The sequence below is a fragment of the Haliotis rubra genome, unplaced genomic scaffold (assembly GCF_003918875.1).
Source record: "Haliotis rubra isolate DU_JTF1 unplaced genomic scaffold, ASM391887v1 Scf110, whole genome shotgun sequence".
NCBI classification, from domain to species: Eukaryota; Metazoa; Mollusca; class Gastropoda; order Lepetellida; family Haliotidae; genus Haliotis; species Haliotis rubra.
The window spans coordinates 256,730-273,471 of NW_025765004.1; the positions used below are offsets into that span (position 1 = coordinate 256,730).

General features: G+C 42.1%; 1 protein-coding gene across 1 annotated transcript in view; it reads right to left on the reverse strand.

Moving 5' to 3' along the window:
- Positions 1 to 16,742, reverse strand: part of LOC124285794 (protein EFR3 homolog B-like) — an 83,960-nt gene that overhangs the window by 18,198 nt on the left and 49,020 nt on the right. The window contains 9 exon segments of the mRNA XM_046722064.1: positions 689 to 764; positions 1,180 to 1,352; positions 1,533 to 1,584; positions 2,397 to 2,493; positions 10,195 to 10,249; positions 10,251 to 10,336; positions 10,339 to 10,426; positions 10,428 to 10,463; positions 12,558 to 12,636. Coding sequence (XP_046578020.1) covers positions 689 to 764; positions 1,180 to 1,352; positions 1,533 to 1,584; positions 2,397 to 2,493; positions 10,195 to 10,249; positions 10,251 to 10,336; positions 10,339 to 10,426; positions 10,428 to 10,463; positions 12,558 to 12,636 — 742 coding nt within the window.

Here is a 16,742-nt window from a genome sequence, read left to right on the forward strand (position 1 = left end):
ACATGGGATCTATAGGCATCAGCTATGACAACATACATGGGATCACGATAGACCTGTTAATCTCTATAGGCATCAGGTATGACAACATACATGGGATCACGATAGACCATTAATCTCTATAGGCATCAGCTATGACAACATACATGGGATCATAGGCATCATAGTATGACAACACGATAGACCTGTTAATCTCTATAGGCATCAGCTATGACAACATACATGGGATAACGATAGACCTGTTAATCTCTATAGGCATCAGACCATGTTAATCTCTATATGACAACATACATGGGATACATGATAGACCTAGACCTGTTAATCTCCATAGGCATCATATGACAACATACATGGGATACGATAGACCTGTTAATCTCTATAAGGCATCAGCTTTGACAACATACATGGGGGCATCTCAGGCATCAGGTATGTTGGGATAGACCTGTTAACATAGGCATCTGCTATGACAACATACATGGGATACGATAGAATCTCTATAGGCATCATGACAACATACATGGGATACAACAGACCTGTTAATCTCTATAGGCATCAGGTATGGACTTAGGCATCAGGTTAATACATTGGACTTGTTAATCCTGAGAGAGAATCTGACAAACAAGGATGATGAAGATGGGATTATTGCACCAGTGCCAAAAGCCTGCAGCTTTGATGACTCCATCTAACTCACCTTCTTCATGAACATGATGTCTTGTCTGCTGGTCTTCTCCACAGACAGGTCAAGGTCACTGACGTCTTTAGACATCCTGCAACACACAAATCTGGAATTGATGTCTGTAGGAGAGACAACACACAGAATACATAAGGCAAAACCACTTCTGTTTATGAATTGGCTCTTATGTTAGAGGCTGCAGGAACCCTCATGGAAACTGTATCAAAGGTTAGACAAATTTGATGATCTGAAGTTTAGGTTGGTAATAACATGGATTTTACTTGTTCAATAATGGTCGGTTGAGTGAGTGAGTTTCAGACCCCTCTTGGAGACTATTCCAGTCACATCAGGTCAGGTTAATGTTGAGGAAAAGCCCAAAGTGATGCAGTTCTTAAACATATACCACCTGTGCCCTGAGGTTGGCTGATCACTGAGGTGAAAGTGTCCTTCAAACGGTAATACACATAAATCATAAACATGTAATATCTATGATCAAACTTGGTACCTACACAACTGACTTGAGTTTGGTTGAGTTATTGTGCCTGTCAATCATGGTGTGCAGGATCTCCTGAACGATGATCCTCATCCCAGGATCATCCAGGAGGGACATCCGTAGCAGTGGATGCAGAAACTCGGGGGGGAACGCATTCTGCATGTTCATTGTCTTGTACTTGGTGGCAACCTGACAGAAAGAAACAATTGTTAACCAATAAATAATGCCACACATTAGGCAAGGTCATACTCTATGGCCACAAAATCCTCAGTTTATATATTTTTTACTGTCATAAGCATGGATAAGGGATAGAAAACTCTACCAACAAGGTAAGGCGAGGTGGATCAATACAGAGGGGATGCCACTTACCCTCAACAGTGTCTTCAGTAAGTTGATCTGAAGCTGTGTGTCCATGGAGCCTCTACAGGGACAGAAATCATCAAACAATCAACATGGACCACGAGTCATTACTCCTCTTTGCAACAACAGCCACTCAATATCAGCAGTCAGTCATGTTTAAGGTATCTTCCTCTCAAGCCAAACCAAACCCAGAACAGTGTTGCCCACCAGTGACAATCTTAGTGACAAGTTTCAGCTAGCATACAAGGAAATGTATATTCCTTCTCTTGTAAATTGAAACATAGATAATTGGCAATGAAATTGCAGGAAATGGATGTCTTCAACCTGAACTTACGTCAGAAATGAAATGAACAGAATATTTTTACTGTCACAAATTTGGTGTTGCACTGTGTCAACACACAACATGGCGCCATATGCTGGAGTTCTACATGACCAAGCATCGGATAGGAAAATATTGTGTAATGTATCTACTACAGGAATCATGTATACTGTGATGATGTGCTTCGTTCAGGGTCACTTATAGACTTGGTACACACAGTAGCATTGATTTTGAAGGCTTATAGAGTAGGGGTCGGCTTGTAGAGGAGGAATCACCTAGTACACAAGGGGTCGCACTATATGTGGTGATTTACAGGTCGTGTCAATGAACTTTGTAAACCAGTTTCTGTCATAAGTTCACTTGCTCTTGAAGTGCTACAGTTTTTCTACAGCAGAAACTTGGAGGTCATCACTGGGGTTAGGTGCTAAGAAACCTAGGCTTTTAACACTCATTTAAACAGCCAGTATAAATCATAATGGGAAAGAATCATTCCAGTTGTATCAATCCATCAATAGAAAAAAAGTGTTGAACTAAATCAAAAGTTAACAGGTTACCCAATATCCTCTTCATTTGTGAACTGTGGGAATTTGCCCATGACAAACATCATTATCTCAATCTTCTGATAGTCTGGAAGGTTGTTAGCAAACTCCCCTGAAACACAACACTCACAGATGTCAGTCCCACTGTAGCTAATGGTGACCCCCTGACAAGATAATGCCAAACAACAACAAGATGTAGCAGCAATTATTGCTAGCTGACTGAAACTATTGATCAGGACTCCTTAATGCTGATAGCACTGTTGGCAGGATGGTGTTGAGCTTCTAACAGACATTAGGGCCTGAGTGGCAGGTGGGGAGAGACAGTGACAGACATCAGTATCAGGACCTGAGTGGAAGGTTGGGAGAGACAGTGACAGACATCAGTATCAGGACCTGAGTGGAAGGTGGGGAGAGACAGTGACAGACAGACATCAGCATCAGGACCTGAGTGGAAGGTGGGGAGAGACAGTGACAGACAGACATCAGCATCAGGACCTGAGTGGAAGGTGGGGAGAGATAGTGACAGACAGACATCAGTATCAGGGCCTGAGAGTGGAAGGTGGGGAGAGACAATGAGAAGACATCAGTATCAGGACCTGAGTGGAAGGTGGGGAGAGACAGTGACAGACATCAGTATCAGGGACAGTGAGTGGAAGGTGGGGGGAGAGACAGTGACAGACAGACATCAGTATCAGGACCTGAGTGGAAGGTGGGGAGAGACAATGACAGACAGACATCAGTATCAGGGCCTGAGTGGAAGGTGGGGAGAGACAATGACAGACATCAGTATCAGGACCTGAGTGGAAGGTGGGGAGAGACAGTGACAGGCATCAGTATCAGGACCTGAGTGGAAGGTGGGGAGAGACAGTGACAGACATCAGTATCAGGACCTGAGAGTGGAAGGTGGGGAGAGACAGTGACAGACAGACATCAGCATCAGGACCTGAGTGGAAGGTGGGGAGAGACAGTGACAGACATCAGTATCAGGACCTGAGTGGAAGGTGGGGAGAGACAGTGACAGACAGACATCAGTATCAGGACCTGAGTGGAAGGTGGGGAGAGACAGTGACAGACATCAGTATCAGGACCTGAGTGGAAGGTTGGGAGAGACAGTGACAGACATCAGTATCAGGACCTGAGTGGAAGGTGGGGAGAGACACTGACAGACATCAGTATCAGGACCTGAGTGGAAGGTGGGGAGAGACAGTGACAGACACATCAGCATCAGGACCTGAGTGGAAGGTGGGGAGAGACAGTGACAGACAGACATCAGTATCAGGACCTGAGTGGAAGGTGGGGAGAGACAGTGACAGACAGACATCAGCACCAGGACCTGGGGAGAGAGTGGAAGGTTGGGAGAGACAGTGAGAGACAGACAGACATCAGTATCAGGACCTGAGTGGAAGGTGGGGAGAGACAGTGACAGACAGACATCAGTATCAGGACCTGAGTGGAAGGTGGGGAGAGACAGTGACAGACAGACATCAGTACCAGGACCTGAGTGGAAGGTGGGGAGAGACACTGACAGACATCAGTATCAGGACCTGAGTGGAAGGTGGGAGAGACAGTGACAGACAGACATCAGCATCAGGACCTGAGTGGAAGGTGGGAGAGACACTGACAGACATCAGTATCAGGACCTGAGTGGAAGGTGGGGAGAGACAGTGACAGACATCAGTATCAGGACCTGAGTGGAAGGTGGGGAGAGACAGTGACAGACAGACATCAGCATCAGGACCTGAGTGGAAGGTGGGGAGAGACACTGACGAGACAGACATCAGTATCAGGACCTGAGTGGAAGGTGAGGGAGAGACAGTGACAGACACATCAGCATCAGGACCTGAGTGGAAGGTGGGAGAGACAGTGACAGACAGACATCAGTATCAGGACCTGAGTGGAAGGTGGGGAGAGACACTGACAGACATCTGCATCAGGACCTGAGTGGAAGGTGGGGAGAGACAGTGACAGACATCAGCATCAGGACCTGAGTGGAAGGTGGGGAGAGACACAGACAGACATCAGTATCAGGACCTGAGTGGAAAGTGGGGGAGAGACACTGACAGACATCAGTATCAGGACCTGAGTGGAAGGTGGGGAGAGACACTGACAGACATCAGTATCAGGACCTGAGTGGAAGGTGGGGAGAGACAGTGACAGAGACATCAGTATCAAGGCCTGAGTGGAAGGTGGGGAGAGACAGTGACAGACAGACATCAGTATCAGGACCTGAGTGGAAGGTGGGAGAGACACTGACAGACATCAGCATCAAGGCCTGAATGGAAGGTGGGGAGAGGACATCAGTATCAGGACCCTGAGTGGAAGGTGGGGAGAGACAGTGACAGACAGACATCAGTATCAGGACCTGAGTGGAAGGTTGGGGAGACAGTGACAGACAGACATCAGTATCAGGACCTGAGTGGAAAGGTGGGGAGAGACAGTGACAGACAGACATCAGTATCAGGACCACAGTGGCAGGTGGGAGAGACACTGACAGACATCAGCATCAGGACCTGAGTGGAAGGTGGGGAGACACTGACAGACATCAGTATCAGGACCTGAGTGGAAGGTGGGGAGAGACACTGACAGACATCAGTATCAGGACCTGAGTGGAAGGTGGGGAGAGACAGTGACAGACATCAGCATCAAGGCCTGAATGGAAGGTGGGGAGGACAGTGACAACAGACATCAGTATCAGGCCCGCAAGTGGAAGGTGGGGAGAAAACAGTGACAGACAGACGCGCCAGTATCAGGGCCTGAATGGCACAGTTGATTGGAAATGTCACCATGTATGAATATGAAAAGACCGTTACCAAGATCAGGGAATTTAAGGATGCTTTTCTATCCTAGGTGCCAGACAGACCCGTCATCATAAATGTCTGAAGATTTCCTTCACATTTGATTCAATATTGCAAAAGAAAACGCCCTAATACCACTTGTTTTAAGCAAAATTACTGCATCTCACCTATAGTATTGATAATGGCCTCTTCAAACTTTCTGATTCTCTTTGTGTGTGTCATTGCCTTTGTTGTCAACGGAAATTTAAGGTGTCGCAGTAGGTTGTTGAACACACCTCCAGTACTGATGGTCCATGTTCGCAGCAATAAGAACTGACTCAAACAGGTGACGCTCCACTTTCATGTGAGGGTCACTGTTCAATGCTTGTCCAGGTGCTTCAAAAGACTACTGGATTACTGGGACCTATACTGAGCCTGAAGAGCATCACCAGTCTTTTATCACATCTGAAGCTAACATCACCAGTCTGATCATCAACATCTGACATGCTAACATCACCGATCTTATATATCAACATCTGACATGCTAACATCACCAGTCTTATATCAACATTACGACATGCTAACATCACCAGCCCGATATCAACATCTGACATGCTAACATCACCAGTCTGATATCAACATCTGACATGTCATCACCAGTCTGATATCAACATCTGACATGCTAACATTCTTATATCAAGACTAACATCACCAGTCTTATAATATCAACAGACATGCTAACATCACCAGCCCTATCAACATCTGACATGCTAACATCACCAGTCTGATATCAACATCTGCTATGCTAACATCACCAGTCTGATATCAACACATGACATGCTAACATCACCAGCCCATATCATCTGACATGCTAACATCACCAGCCTGATATCAACATCTGACATGCTAACATCACCAGTCTTATATCAACATCTGACATCAACATCACCAGTCTTATATCAACATCAACATCTAACATCACTCAGCCTTATATCAACACATGACATGCCAACATCACCAGCCTGATATGAACATCTGACATGCTAACATCACCAGTCTTATATCAACACATGACATGCTAACATCACCAATCTTATATCAACATCTGACATGCCAACATCACCCAATCTTATATCAACACACGACATGCCAACTTCACCAGCTAAACATCTAAACTTGAAACTACAACAACACAAGCCTAATATCAAGCATTGCCATCACTAGCTTTATATTGCGATATGCAAACATCACTGCCTTATATCAACACACGATATGCAGAACATCACCAGCCTTATATCAACACCTGTGACAACAAAATCACCAGTTTAACACATCATTGAAAATGACCCAATCTAGAAGAAAGCACCGGCACATCTCAAAGCTTATATGTATGTGATGCTTCACACACACAAATATTGACTGACTCTCTTCTTCTTCACCTCTCACTGCTGACTGACTGAGTTTAGGCTTTAAGCATATGTCCAGCAAATTCAGAAGAAGAAATAAAATTCACACATTTTAGCCCATGTCTTCTACTGAAACACTAAGGTAACATATGACCAAATTGTGAAGAAGAAATAAAATTGCACTTTTAGTCATAATGCCATAGTAGGACCACATTCCCATTATATGGCTGAGGGATATACTAAATGTGTTCACGTTTTGATACCATTTTCATCGAACAAGTGGAATTCCAATGATATCATGCTATCAGTTTTCCCAGAAAGTTCTATAAAGCGGTACTGAACAAGGGTAAGTATAATATACACTGACTGGTGATGGAGATGCATCCTCCAATGTAAGTCGAGGAATACATCCAAATGGTATAATTGTGCTCATGCTGGTTAAAATTGTGCATTTCAAAGTCAAAAGTGGTGAGTCATGTTCATGGGCACTGAGCTGATCGATTATTCTGTCGTCATCCATGTATAACTAATACAGAGAATACACAGCAAATTTGAAGCTTGTGAAGAGTTTGTTTTGACATAAGCGAAATGTTAGAATGGACTTTATGAATGAAAAAAGACTGAAAGCATGACCTTTCACACTCTTATCTTATCTTTAACTTATCTAAAATTTGTACACAGTTCAGTTGAAACATAAAATTCACAGCACATATTTGGACTGTATTGTAAGTGTGGCCAGCTGAACTCATGAACCTGGGAGAATACATGGAGTTGTGATCATGCTAATCAGACAGCCATCGATATGGTAGCAGTGTCCCACAGACACACAAGAGCACTGGCTGGGACAGCAAACGAGCGTGTAATGACACTATTAGCCAGCTTCGGCAATAAAGGGAGATTGTGGTATGTCCATGGGCAAGTGGAGAAGGCCACCGGTCAGTGTTGGTCCAGTCAGTATTACTGCCAGCCAAGCTGCCCTCGATGTGTTCTCCATTACACACAACACTGTCGGGGCCAGGACACCAGTTCACTGTGACAAGCAAATATCAAATAGTAGCCCTGGAGGAGTCATGGGAAAGTCAAGAGCACCTCAGGAAATGTACATGTTAATAAATGTCATCTGTCTCATGTGGAAATCCTCTCAGACAGTCAGCTTAATAACTATCGCGCCTCATTTCAGAACAATCCATCACTAACTGTCTGACAACAATTTTTGTTGTTTTTTATTGGAACTGATTTGATTATTTTTTCAAGATAAGGTGGTTAGATACAGCTTTTGCTGACTGGATAAGATAAGGAATGACAGTAGGTTTAACACTGTTCCCCCATTACTTCAGTGACATGGCATTATGTCCAGCTGCTGGATAATATAAGTTTACAATGGTTATAGGAAACCCATGAAAATATACATGCCTAACAAATATGAAAATAATCATTTTTATCAAAACCAAATGCATTATCTCTTCACATGCTTCTGACATTGATATAGTGAAGTCATCTGGGTTTACACAGCTTCTGAACACTATTCCATTTACACATCATGGCAATTAATAATGAATGGGTAAGAGCCACAAGCACAGGTATGGTTCTCACAGACCAAAGATTAAAAATGAGACCAATCTGATTTGAACCAGCACTTCCTGCACCTTGGTAGATGATGAGACTACACACAGTACTGTTTCTGTATAACAATCTTACCTGCACAGAGTACATGATGATCTTGAAGCACTTGATGGCAAACACATTGGGACTCCAAAGCTTGTGATTATCAAAAGTGACTGAAACATACAACCTACAACGTTGGAGAGAGCACAATGTAACAGTGTGGAGTGTTGTTTTTGAAAGTGTGTCTGCTAAACTGCAGTAGCAATGAATTCATTAATCCAGTGATCAATACTATGAACAACATCCACATGAATTACACCAAATCACCAAGCCTGACCATTAGATTTCCTCTTATAACAAACATAAGTTGCTGGAGATCGGTTCCTAAACCAGAGTCCCTCAGTGATAGAGATAAATTCATGAAAATATACAGATGTTGACAAGTGTCTGGATAGAAGGACATGATCCTTTAACAATGATTCCTGGATGACAGGAATGAACTCAGACCTTGAAGTGTGAACGTTGGTATATCTGCACCCTATCAGTACAAGATCTCCTTTGTGTCAGTACTTACAAGGTGATAGGACATACAGTATAGCGCCACTAATCATAAGGCATCAGGACCTGAGTGGAAGGTGGGGAGAGACAGTATCAGGACAGACATCAGACATCAGTACAGGATCTGAGTGAAGGTAGGGAGAGACATGACAGACATCAGTATCAGGACCCTGAGTGGAAGTGGGGAGACAGGTGACAGACATCAGTATCAGGACCTGAGTGGAAGGTGGGGGAGACAGTGACAGGCATCAGTATCAGGACCTGAGGGAAGGTGGGGAGAGACGGTGACAGACAGACATCAGTATCAGGACCTGAGTGGAAGGTGGGGAGAGACAGTGACAGACATCAGCATCAGGGAGTGGAAGGGAAGGAGAGACAGTGACAGACATCAGATATCAGGACAGTGGACAGGGGAAGGTATCAGGACAGACATCAGTATCAGGACCTGAGGGAAGGTGGGGAGAGACAGTGACAGACAGACATCAGTATCAGGACCTGAGTGGAAGGTGGGGAGAGACAGTGACAGACAGACATCAGTACCAGGACCTGAGTGGAAGGTGAGGGAGAGACAGTATCAGGACCTGAGTGGAAGTGACAGACATCAGTATCAGGACCTGAGTGGAAGGTGGGAGACAGAGACACTCAGCATCAGGACAGACATCAGTATCAGGACCTGGGTGGAAGGTTGGGAGAGACAGGTGACAGACAGACATCAGTATCAGGACCTGAATGGAAGGTGGGGAGAGACAGTGATGACAGACATTAGTATCAGGACCTGAGTGGAAGGTTGGGAGAGACAGTGACAGACATCAGTATCAAGACCTAAATGGAAGGTGGGGGAGAGACAGTGACAGACAGACATCAGTATCAGGACCTGAGTGGAAGGTGGGGAGAGACAGTGACAGACAGACATCAGTATCAGGACCTGGAGTGGAAGGTGGGAGAGACAGTGACAGACATCAGTATCAGGACCTGAGTGGAAGGTTGGGAGAGACAGTGACAGACATCAGCATCAAGGCTTGAATGGAAGGTGGGGAGAGACAGTGACAGACAGACATCAGCATCAGGACCTGAGTGGAAGGTTGGGAGAGACAGTGACAGACATCAGTATCAGGACCTGAGTGGAAGGTGGGGAGAGACAGTGACAGACATCAGTATCAGGACCTGAGTGGAAGGTTGGGAGAGACAGTGACAGACATCAGCATCAAGGCTTGAATGGAAGGTTGGGAGAAACAGTGACAGACAGACATCAGTATCAGGGCCTGAATGGCACAGTTGATTGGAAATGTCACCATGTATGAATATGTAAAGAGACCGTTACCAAGATCAGGGAATTTAAGGATGCTTTCTATCCCTAGGTGCCAGACAGACCGTCATCATAAATGTCTGAAGATTTCCTTCACATTTGATTCAATATTGCAAGAAAATGCCCTAATACCACTTGTTTTAAGCAAAATTACTGCATCTCACCTATAGTATTGATAATGGCCTCTTCAAACTTCTTCTCTGATGTACGTTTTGTGTGTGTCATTGCTCTTGTTGTCAACGGAAATTCTAAGGTGTCGCAGTAGGTTGTTGAACACCTCCAGTACTGATGGACCTATAGAGCCTCGGCAGCAATAAGAACTGACTCAAACAGCATGGCCAATGATGCCCACTTTCCGCGTGAGGGGTCACTCTTCACATGCTTGTCCAGGTGCTTCTAAAAGACTCTGGATTACTAGGTACCCATACTGAGCCTGAAACATCACCAGTCTTTATCAACATCTGACATGCTAACATCACCAGTCTTATATCAACATCTGACATGCTAACATCACCAGTCTTATATCAACATCTGACATGCCAACATCACCAGCCTTATATCAACACATGACATGCCAACATCACCAGCCTGATATGAGCATCTGACATGTTAACATCACCAGTCTTATATCAACACATGACATGCTAACATCACTAATCTTATATCAACATCTGACATGCCAACATCACCAATCTTATATCAACACACGACATGCCAACTTCACCAGCTAAACATCGAAACTTGAAACTACAACAACACAAGCCTGCAATATCAATGCCAAAGCATTGCAACATCACTTGCTTTATATCAACACATGATATGCAAACATCACCAGCATAACATCAACACCTGTGACAACAAAATCACCAGTTTAACAGAATTGAAAAATGACCTAATCTAGACAAAGCACCAGCACATCTCAAAGCTTATATGTATGTGATGCTTCACACACAAATATTGACTGACTTCTTCATTCTACTGGAAACACTAAGGTAACATATGTACAAATTGTGAAGAAGAAATAAAATTGCACTTTTAGTCTCATCGCCATAGTATGACCACATTCCCACATTATATGGCTGAGGGATATACGGTACTAAATGTGTTCACGTTTGATACCATTTTCATCGAACAAGTGGAATTCCAATGATATCATGCTATCAGTTTTCCCAGAAAGTTCTATAAACGGTACTGAACAAGGGTAAGTATAATATACACTGACGATGGAGATGCATCCTCCAATGTAAGTCGAGGAATACATCCAAATGGTATAATTGTGCTCATGCTGGTTAAAATTGTGCATTAAAGTCAAAAGTGGTGAGTCATGTTCATGGGCACTGAGCGACCGATTATTCTGTCGTCATCCATGTATAACTAATACAGAATACACAGCAAATTTGAAGCTTGTGAAGAGTTTGTTTTGACATAACGAAATGTTAGAATGGACTTTATGAATGAAAAAGACTGAAAGCATGACCTTTCACACTCTTATCTTATCTTAACTTATCTAAAATTTGTACAGTTCAGTTGAAACATAAAATTCACAGCACATATTTGGACTGTATTGTAAGTGTGGCCAGCTGAACTCATGAACCTGGGAGAATACATGGAGTTGTGATCATGCTAATCAGACAGCCATCGATATGGTAGCAGTGTCCCACAGACACAAGAGCAAGGCTGGCGGACAGCAAACGTGCGTGTAATGACACTATTAGCCAGCTTCGCAATAAAGGAGATTGTGGTATGTCCATGGGCAAGTGGAGAAGGCCACCGGTCAGTGTTGGTCCAGTCAGTAATTACTGCCAGCAAGCTGCTCCCGATGTGTTCTCCATTACACCAACACTGTCGGGCCAGGACGCACCAGTTCACTGTGACAACAAATATCAGTAGCGCCCTGGGAGATGCATGGGAAAGTCAGCACCTCAGGAAATGTACATGTTAGTAAATGTCATCTGTCTCATGTGGAAATCCTCTCAGACAGTCAGCTTAATAACTCCACGCCTCATTTCAGAACAATCCATCACTAACTGTCTGACAACAATTTTTTGTTGTTTTTTTATTGGAACTGATATGATTATTTTTTTCAAGATAAAGGTGGTAAGATACAGTTTTGCTGACTGGATAGATAAGGAATGACAGTAGGTTTAACACTGTTCCCCCCCATTACTTCAGTGACATCATTATGTCCAGCTGCTGGATAATATGTTTACAATGGTTATAGGAAACCCATGAAAATATACATGCCTAACAAAATAATGAAATAATCATTTTTATCAAAACCAAATACATTATCTCTTCACATGCTTCTAGACATTGATATAGTGAAGTCATCTGGGTTTAACACAGCTTCTGAACACTATTCCATTTACATCATGGCAATTAATAATGAATGGTAAGAGCCACAAGCACAGGTATGGTTCTCACAGACCAAAGATTAAAAATGAGACCAATCTGATTTGAACCAGCACTTCCTGCACCTGTAGATGATGAGACTACACACAGTACTGTTTCTGTATAACAATCTTACCTGCACAGAGTACATGATGATCTTGAAGCACTTGATGGCAAACACATTGGGACTCCAAAGCTTGTGATTGTCAAAGTGACTGAAACATACAACCACAACGTTGGAGGAGAGCACAATGTAACAGTGTGGAGCTTTGTTTTTGGAAAGTGTGTCTGCTAAACAGAGTAGCAATGAATTCATTAATCCAGTGATCAATACTATGAGCAACATCCACATGAATTACACCAAATCACCAAGCCTGACCATTAGATTTCCTCTTATAACAAACATAAATTGCTGGAGATCGGTTCTAAACCAGAGTCCCTCAGTGATAGAGATAAATTCATGAAAATATACAGATGTTGACAAGTGTCTGGATAGAAGGACATGATCCTTTAACAATGATTCCTGGATGACAGGAATGAACTCAGACCTTGGTGTGAACGTTGGTATATCTGCACCCTATCAGTACAAGATCTCCCTTTGTGTCAGTACTTACAAGGTGATAGGACATACAGTATAATGCCACTAATCAAAGAGTGGTAGTATTGCAAGCTCCAAGATCTAGGCAAAGCGCTTATTCCCTAGGGACACATACTCAATACTGCAGCAGTGTTTCATGCAGGTTCCATTCTATATATCACTCATTCAGAGACATTAAGAAACATCAGACCATGTCAGTATCTTGTTCTAATGAAGCAATATATCATCCTGGACAATGGACACAGGAGGAAGCAGTATGTATCATGTTGCTTCCCATTAATGACTTGGACTGTGACAATTACTAAAACGCAAATACTGAAAAGCTATGCTTCTTAATTTTTACTGGTAATGTCGTAAAAATATTGATTCTTTCTTAAAATGATCAGAACAAATTTCAAACAAAACCCAATAGCTTATGCAGGTGAGTATGTTATGTAAGGAAAACAGGGCACAGACTTCAGCCACTACCAACCACTAGTAGTTAAGAAACAAATATGTCAAGGTATTTGTCATTAATTTTTCCATGTTAAATTGTAGTATCTTTGTAAATACACAGTCTATGTAGCTGTACTGTGACACACACAGATATGTACTGCAACCAGGGACATGGGTTTTCTTATTCTACACATTCACTGGACATATCATTGATAATGTGAGTCCATGTTTGTGTTTTATTGATCGTTTATTGATATGCATTTAACATAGGTACTTAATGTGATGCTCTGTATGAGGAACAAGAGACGTTGACATTATATTACATATTGTTGAGGTACTGTGTTTATGGAAACCAGTTGGGTCTTGAAATAAACTGTCTGGGAAATATGACCCTTATTGAGAACAGAAGTGTCCGGAGAGATCAGGATAACAAATGTCCTGACTAACTCATCATAGCAGCATAGAAATGTCTTTGTAATTATGTATAGATGTCACTACAGAAATGCTCAAAAGAAATGTTCAAAATTAACTGGATTTGGATCTAAAAAAGTTCAATTGCATATATAATTCGTGTACACAAGGGACTGGTCTATATACAAGTCCTGCTGTCACATCCTGTCATGAGGCTGTCATGAGGCTGTCATGTACAGGCATGATGTCATGAAATACAAGCTGGTAGAGTCATTAAAACCCTCCCACCTCACACTACTTCAATAAAACCCCATGAAGGACGCTACTGATTTCACCAGCTCAAGTACTGGCACACAGTCATCTGTGGTTGGAACTCTAACATCAGATTTACCCAAGTGATTAAGAGATGGAATGAACAAGGAAGTTATTGATTGTATTATTGATTGAGGCCCCTCCTGCAGCAACTGTCAATTTCATCATATTGCCCTGATTATGGCCATCACAGCATTAACCGGGCTGTAATCACCTCGGCCATTACTGCAGTAACCTTTTGTGGCAAGAAAATATTGACATGTTCTTTCACCACTCTTTGTTGTTGACATTAATGTGCCTGTCACTGATGACTTGTTGGAAAATGAAATAATACTCTATCTTAAACTATCAGAGATACAGGAGGCCTTGAAACACCTCTTTCAAATAATTTCAAACTTGTAATAAGGGATTTTCTTGTAACTCTCCCCTCAGACATAATAAGAACCTTGTTTATAAATAACACACCATCACAACAAGAACATTTTGTGATAGGACATGTTGTGGCAAACAAGGCAGCATCTTGTCACTTGTACATGTACAGTGGAGCTTAGCAGGCAAGTTTCTGTTCGAGCTAACATCAGTGATCATATATTCACAGCCTATTGTTGACTGTTACTTATGGACATACTAGGACTTATCAATGTGCAATTGTGAAAAAGAAAAGGAATATAAGTGAAATGAAATATTAGAGACAATGCATGCTGTTTGTTTGAGAAGACAGAGACCACCAATAGACGAGTCTCTGATCCAATAAGTACAGTCTTCACAACCCCCAATCCACTGTTGACCATTTACTTGTCGTTTACATTTTACAATTTTTATTTTTATGTGAAAATACTCTGCAAAACAAGTAACTAAAATAGTCGGAGCCACAAATGTTAAATAAATTCATTAAATTGTCAGTGACATTGCCCAAGATGCAGATCTACAGGGAGGGCGACAAATGGCCAGCAGTCCAACAAGTGTATATTTGGATCCAGCAGTGTGCTGTTGTTAACGCCTACTTGTGTGTCCTTGTTAACTCAGGCTACAAATGAGGCTCACTTACATTGTTCCTTGAAGTAATCAATAATGCCTTCAATTTATTCTGCTTGATGAAAACAAACAGGTCAAGTTTGAAGGCAGTGAGGGACAGTAGTGCTAAAGATGAGCTCCCATACATAAACTTGCACATATCTGTGTATGGAACGGTACAGTGACCCAGCTTATTATCAAGTATACTCGGACCTCATTGTATCGCGGCATTCATGGTATCGCGGCAAACGGTATTTCGGGTTTTCCGAGCAAGACACGCCTCCTAGCGGTGATTTGCATATGTAAATCGACAGCCAGACGTCAGTCGCTTGTTTACTTTTTAGAAACCAGCAGGATGTATCAAATCTTCGTAAGCATTATGCAGCAGAAATATTAACATTAAACTCTTGAATCTAATGGAATCTGTCTGAACCCCATTCATCAAATACACGCTATAATATTTACATTGTCGTATATGACCCTTCCACCACTCGATCTGAACTAGGTCGTCTGCATCTCATTGTTGCCATATAAGGCAGCGGAAGTGACGTCATGAGCTTTATTTATCTCCCGGTGAATACCAAAATTTGTAATTCAATTAAGGACACAAAACGTAAAAATGATCCCTGTTCACTGAAAACGATTTTGCACTCTAACAAACTAGAAATTTAGAAAGGATTTTATTATACTGTTGTTCACATAATTATTTATTCATATTATAACATTATTTCAAATAATATTTTGCATTGAAATCTTGTTGAAATCATGCCTGAAATAAAACAAAAAACAACAGTATGAACAAATATTAAGAAAATCATGATGAAATGATGTATTTTGGAAGTTTGGTGATTTCCTTGAATAAAATTTCATAATGGATGCAGTTTTGTGCACCTTTGATTAAAAAAATACCTCAACTGATTTCACATTAAGGTGAGTTAAACAATTTCATTTTTTGTTCCTACTTCGCCTTGCAATCTGAGTTTTAGTGTTTACCGCGATACGATGGAGTTCTATCCTTTGGTAAATATCAACCGGCTTCGTTCGTTTAATGGCTCCCGCTGAAACATTATCAAAGTTAAAATAATATTCTTTTCACAAATGTGTTGATTAAATGTGATGTTAATCGGATTTAATAATAGAATAGGCCTTAAAAGTTTTTAATTTCATTTACGATTACAGATATGTCAAGTACCGCGATACAACGAGGTCGCAGGCTACATGGGTTTGTATGCCAGTTTGTTCAGTGACATAAACACATTAGGTTTATTGCTGAACTTTGGTGTTTTTATATGAATCCAGTAATAGAGGCCTCTCTGCCAGCCAATATTTAATGTCTCACTGCTCATATGTCTCATAAAATCTTATAGATTTCTCCATTCCTGCCTACAGACATGGTGTTGCCTGATAGACCAGTGCTCATAGTGGGGCTAGCAATTCACCAGTAATTATGCCTATGAGACCACCAAGGTAAATGCCATGACAGGACGCTGTTGAGGTGTACCCATCATCAGGAGTATAGTTAGCCAGCACATGGTAATCAGTGGTTTTCAC